The 6,000-nt window shown below is 43.6% G+C and overlaps 1 protein-coding gene across 1 annotated transcript in view; it reads left to right on the top strand.

The window, feature by feature from the left end:
- Nucleotides 1–628: 628 nt before the first annotated feature.
- Nucleotides 629–6,000, top strand: part of LOC140520264 (xanthine dehydrogenase/oxidase-like) — a 65,565-nt gene continuing 60,193 nt past the window's right edge. The window contains exons 1-4 of the mRNA XM_072634114.1: nucleotides 629–905; nucleotides 2,747–2,804; nucleotides 4,655–4,751; nucleotides 5,880–5,988. Coding sequence (XP_072490215.1) covers nucleotides 864–905; nucleotides 2,747–2,804; nucleotides 4,655–4,751; nucleotides 5,880–5,988 — 306 coding nt within the window. The 5' untranslated portion in view covers nucleotides 629–863. The remainder of the gene's footprint in view (nucleotides 906–2,746; nucleotides 2,805–4,654; nucleotides 4,752–5,879; nucleotides 5,989–6,000) is intronic.

Raw genomic sequence — 6,000 nt, 5'->3', positions numbered from 1 at the left:
GTCCACATTTGTAGTAGTTGAGGTTTTAATTTTACTATTGTTTTTAAACTACTGTGAAAAATATCCTCAAAACAATTTGTCACATGTATAGGTTAAAAACACTATTCATCATCTCACTGGATCTTTCTATTTCTGTAAGGTTTTTACTGGAAGTATTTGTATTATCATCTCCATTTTACAGAGGAACCAATAATCCAAGAGAGATTAAGTGACTTCCTCAAGGTCAAGCAGTTGGCAAATGGCAGAGTTTGTCTTTGAACCTGGGTATACAGACTCTGAGGCCTCTCTCTTGTCTGCTTCCCTCACCATAACTTTCAAGTTTCAGGGGAACAGCTAGTGTAAAAATGTTTAGATTCCTCTATATCATCTCTTTAGTTTAACAATCTCAGCAGACGTTTAATAAGTACCTACAAGAGGAGAGCTCTCTTTGAACTTTGAGTGGAGTTGGTGTTTCTTCATGCTGATTCTGCTTCATTTGTGTAGAGGCCTTCTTGGCCCCACCTTCGGTCCTGCCCTCCAATAGCAAGAGGTGAGGAAGGATAAAGCAGGGTAGGTGCAGGCAGGGGATGAGAAAGTTACCCCTGTCCCGAGGTGGTTCCTCTATCTCTGGATGTGGTCTGACTGGAGCTCTTGCAACATACAAGTTTTGAGAATTGGCTGTGTAGGATTGGTGGAGATTATGCAAACAGTAGAGACTCCTGCCAAGGACTTTCTGTGCCTGCTTGTTAATAGCTGACTTAGTTTAATTTTTGATTTAAGTTGCATCTGGAGATAAGGTATTTGTGGTGGTGTGCACCAGAGGCAGCTGTGAGGGGGAACCCAAGAGTGAGTTGTGGGCAGCACAGGGACATCAGCCCAGGGCCATGGCAACAGATGAGTTGGTTTTCTTTGTCAATGGCAGAAAGGTAAGCAAGGGTCTGATCTTTGGCTGTTTTTGATCCCTAAAGTGGTGTGTGTGTGTGTGTGTGTGTGTGTGTGTGTGTGTGTGTGTGTGTGTGTGTGTGTGTGTGTGTGTACTCGACTGGAATTTTTTTCCATGCTCACAGAACTGGTGCTAAGTTTTTATAAAAAGTTTTAAGTTTTTCTATGTTAGGTTACAGGGCAAACATTCTGGGGATAAGGGATACTTTGGGAGGGGAAAATATGAAAAAGAAAGGAAGCTGGTTTGGGAGGAAGGGTAAGAGAGGAACTAGATCTGTCCTACAGACTGAGCTAGTGGAAAGGCTATTGAATCAGGACTCAGAGGGCCCTGGTACAAATCCTGTTTCTACCCCTTACTGCTGGTGTGACTTTGGGCAAATCTCATCATCCCCTGGGCCCTGTAAAATAAGGGATTTGGACAAGATGATGTCTAAGTGTCCTTCTAGTTCTAAAGTCTAAAGGTTTCTAGGAGGCTCTGGCCTTCTGTTGTAGGTGGCTAAAGAGATTCTTAGGTGTGTATACATGTCAATGTATAAACATATGTCTATAGATATTTATGGATATATAAAATGAAGGTGAAGCAGAGAAGGACCTTAGGTTGGATTTGAGAATATTGTTGCTTTCAAAAAATCAAAGAAAAGAGACTGGACAGCCTCACACTCTGTGAGCCATTTAGTGTGGAGTCTTGGCCAGCCATTACACAATGCTGCTTAGCTTATTACAGGCCTATTTGACTCTGAACTTTTCCCTTTTGGAGAATTACCATCAGCTATAAGCTTCTTGCTATGTGCCCACTCACACAACCAATCAGAGTATGGGATACACGTACTTCCTCTCCCCCTTTTTTATTAAGGAGAGAGCAAAGGATGAGTTTTCTCTCTAGGTCTCCTCTCCCTCTTGCCCCAAGTAGAGGGCTTACCTGTGCACAAGTGGCTGCTGCTACCAAGTTCAAAGACTGATGCTTTAGCAGTTTTAGGGACTATGGAGCTTCTCTTCTGGCAGGAAAAGTTGGTTGGTCTCAAGATCAGAACTGGACAGTGACTCAAGAAAATTCAGAAGGATTGAGGCTAGATTGGGAGGTCAAGCAGTTGAAAGACTATGAACGATTTGCCTAAAAATCTGCTCTCTTTGAGGGATGGAAAGAAAAAGATCTTAAGATTTAGAACTAGAAGGTACATTAGAAGTCATCTAACCTCACATTCTCATTTTACAGGAAGTGACTTGCCCATGGTCACTCAGCTAATTAGTGCCCGAGGTTGGAAAAGAAGTGAGGGAGGACTGTGTAAAGTCACCAGCCTGGCTTGGTCCTCTGGAGTTGTCTTGGCCCAGTGGCCAGATATAGATCAGGGTAACTGGAGATGGCTCACAATGCAGAGGGAGGTCTCAGCTTTTTTAAGCTAAGGTCCTTCTAAGTTCTCACTTTGACTGAAACAACACCCATTCAGTGATTAGAGGTGTTTAAGAAGTGAGACAAGGGATGCCTCCTTTAATAAAAATAAGTAAATAAATAATCAAACAGGGAGGAGAAGACCTTCAGGGTTTCTGGCCAAAAGAGCAACAATTACTGTTTATATTCACTTTGAGCCCTCATCTTCCTGATGTCACAGTCCTCCAAGAAAGAAGGACAAACCCCAATCCTGCCAATAGAACATGGATTTCTTAGAGGCAAGAGAAATTGTATTTTGGCCATTCTATCCCTGTTGGCTAGCACAATTCCTTACACGCAGTACAAGTTTAATAAATATTGAATTACTGGCGAATTCAAACAAAACGTTCCAAGCTGCCTGAGTGTTCCACATGATGTATTTTTTTCCTTCTTTTGTAGGTGGTGGAGAAGAATGCAGATCCAGAGACAACACTCCTGGCCTATCTGAGAAGAAAATGTATCCTTGAAGCTTGAGGAAGAAAAGGCTTAACCTTCAGACTTTTGAGGGGAGGCAGGGTGGGTCAGGGGCCCTACCTGTACTACTGACTATGTGACCTTGAGCAAGTCATAGCCCTTTGGTTATCGTCCTATGGACAATGTCCAGTTGTCTCCTGGGGTGGAGGTGGGTGGGGTCTGAGGGGAATTAGTTTGGTCTGGATGACCTCTAAAATCCTTTATAGCTCTAATTATCAATGATTCTGTGGGTATAAAAGTTTCATTTTGGGGCCTTCAAGGTAATAGATCAGATAGGGTGCTCCCTTTAGCCTTTGTTCACTCCAAAAAGATTACATCTCTAGGGAAGTGAAGGGCCTTTTTCCTGTGAACCTTGGTCTAGCCATATGCACTTATCCCACCCTATACTAGTTCAGAATGATGGAAGTGCATTGCTGGCAAAATGGGGGGAAGGAGGCAATGGTGTCTGCTGTCTGGATGGGCAGATCCTGGGAGGACACGGAATCCTGTGGCAGGTTTGGGTGACCCCAAGGGACAGCCCAAGTGGGGATGTGGAATCATTTGTGTCCTTTGCTCTATTAGAAATGGGTACAGAAGAAAAGAACAGCCGTTCAGTCTCTGTAAGCATGTCTTCACTGGTCATCCTGGGGACTTGAACTGCCTATTTTACAGACTCCCTTGGATTGGCACTGATGTTTCTCCCCCTCCATCCCCCACCACCCACACCCACACCCACATACCCACACACACACAGCATGCCCAGAGCAAATTAAGAGTTGTTGTAAAGATAAAATGAAATAATTATTGTGAAGTACTTAGCACAGGACCTGACACATTTTGGGGCAGTCATTTCAGTTGGGTCTGACTCTTTGTGACCCTATCTGGGGTTTTCTTGTCAAAGATACTGGAGGAGTTAGACATTTCCTTCTCCAGCTAATTTTATAAATGAGGAAACTGAGGCAAACAAGGTTAAGTGACTTGCCCTGGGTCAGACAAGTAAGTGTCTGAGGCCAGATTTGAATTCATGAAGAGGAGTCTTCCTAAGTCCAGGTCCAGCACTCTATCCACTCTGCCACCTTGCTACCCCTGGAACATGGTAAGTTCTACACAGAAGTTAGCTATAAATATTATTATTATGCAAATATAAAATATATCTTTTTTTAACCAGACTTTTGATTACATTAGTGTGGGTATGTCCACACGAAGAACTCTATTTATTCAGCCAGACCAGTGCCTCCTCCCGGACAAAGGACATTGGCAACTGGGTAGGGAGACAACTGGACTAAGCCTTTTACAAGCTGTGACTCAGGGCCTACAGTTATAGATCATCCAGCCTTTTTATCAGTCTGTGCCTGGCAGATGCACTTGGGTTTTGCCTTGAGGTGGGCACAATTAAAAGGTTTCAATAACTGCTAAAATCCCTTCTACCTCTAAATCTATGATTCTGTGATGAAGATTATTGGAACCATCCAAATTTCCTGTGGAGAGGAGCTGTAGAACCCTCCCCCTGGCCCCACATCTGGTAATGGATCTGGAGTGATTGTATCAGTGTCCCATAGAACTCTCTGGAACATTTTCTTTTTTCTGTTTCCTTCTTTATGAAATTGGGATGGCCCTTTCCCTGCTGCATTCCAGAAATAGTGAGTCACCCCTGATTAAGTGGGAAAATTAATGAGGATCTTTGGATCTCTCCCTTGCCTATGTAAGGAAAGATAGATAGGGCACTTACATATGGAGAGTCCCAGCCCTGTTACCTGGGTGGGCAACTCCTCAGGCAGCTATTCTGTTCAAGTATGTCTAGGGGCTGAGGAGTCCCTTGCATTGGACCCCTTTCCTTAACTGTTGTACTCTCAGTGGGGTTAAGTGGAACCAAGCTTGGCTGTGGAGAAGGTGGCTGTGGAGCCTGCACGGTGATGCTGTCCAAGTTTGATAGACTCCAGAACAAAATTGTGTATCCTTTGTCTATTGGTGTGACTGCTGGGACTCGCGTATGACTTCATATGTGTTTGGGTCCATGACAGAGAAGGACAACAAGGTTGATGAAGGGTGTCAAGATTGTGATATTACACATGCATAAGGACTGAGTGAAGGGACTTGAGATGTTTAGCCAGGAAATGAGAATATGATGTGTGTGTGTGTGCATGTGTGTATGTATGTGTGTGCATATGTGAGTTTCTGTGTGTTGGGAGTGGAGACAGATATGAGAGTTATCTTCAAAAATGTGAAGGATGGTCATGAGAAAGAAGGGTTAAGGTTATTCTGGTTGTCCTTGAGCACAGAACTAGGAACAATGGATGGAAGTTAGAAATAAACAGATTTGTTGTTGTTTCATTGATTCAGTCAGGTCTGACTCTTTGTGACCCCATTTGGGGTTTTTTGGTAAAGATACCAGAGTGCGTTTGCCCTTCACTTCTCTAGCTCATTTTACAGAAGATGAAACTGAGACAAACAGAGTTAAGTGACTTACCTAGGGTCACATAGCTAGTAAGTGACTGAGGCACTTAAGCAAAATATTCCCAATAATTAGAGCTGTCCCACAGTGAAAAGAGTTATCTCTGGAGACACCACATTGCCCTCTACTAGATGTCTGCTGAGATGCTTCCCAATTCTGAGATTCTGTGATTGTGATAGGCTGTTTCTGGTTCACCTTTGATCTTTGGAAGAAAGGAAAGAGGGAAGAAAACAGGAAGGGAGAGAAGAAGGAAGGGAGGGAGGAAAGAAAGAAAAAAGAAAAGGAGGAAGGAAAAGGAAGGAGGGGGAGAATGAAGAAAGCAAAAGCTGAAAGGGCAAGTGAGAGAAAGATGGAGAGAGGGAGAGAGAGAGAAAGACAGGCAGAGAGGGGAAGGAGAAACATGGAGAGAAGGAGAGAAAATATGTGAAGTGATGCTATGAAAAGAAGAGGATCTATGTTCTGTGTTCAAATCCAATCTGAGACTCTTTATTAACCTGTGTGATCTTGGGTAGATCATATAATGTCCCTGGTTTCAGTTTCCTCATCTGTACAATGAGGTAGTTGGAGCATGTGACCTTTGAGGTCCTTTCCAGGTCAAGAGCTACTATCCTTTACTTGGGTTTCCAGCCACTTTTCTGCCAATGCCTGTCTGGCACCTATCTGCTCCCTACATCACATTGCTGTGACAACAGTGGAAGGAATTGGAAGCACCAAGACCAGGCTGCATCCTGTACAGGTGAGTTGGGCT

This window comes from Notamacropus eugenii, chromosome 1 (genome assembly GCF_028372415.1).
Source record: "Notamacropus eugenii isolate mMacEug1 chromosome 1, mMacEug1.pri_v2, whole genome shotgun sequence".
NCBI lineage: Eukaryota > Metazoa > Chordata > Mammalia > Diprotodontia > Macropodidae > Notamacropus > Notamacropus eugenii.
This window is presented reverse-complemented; position numbering and strand designations above follow the sequence as displayed.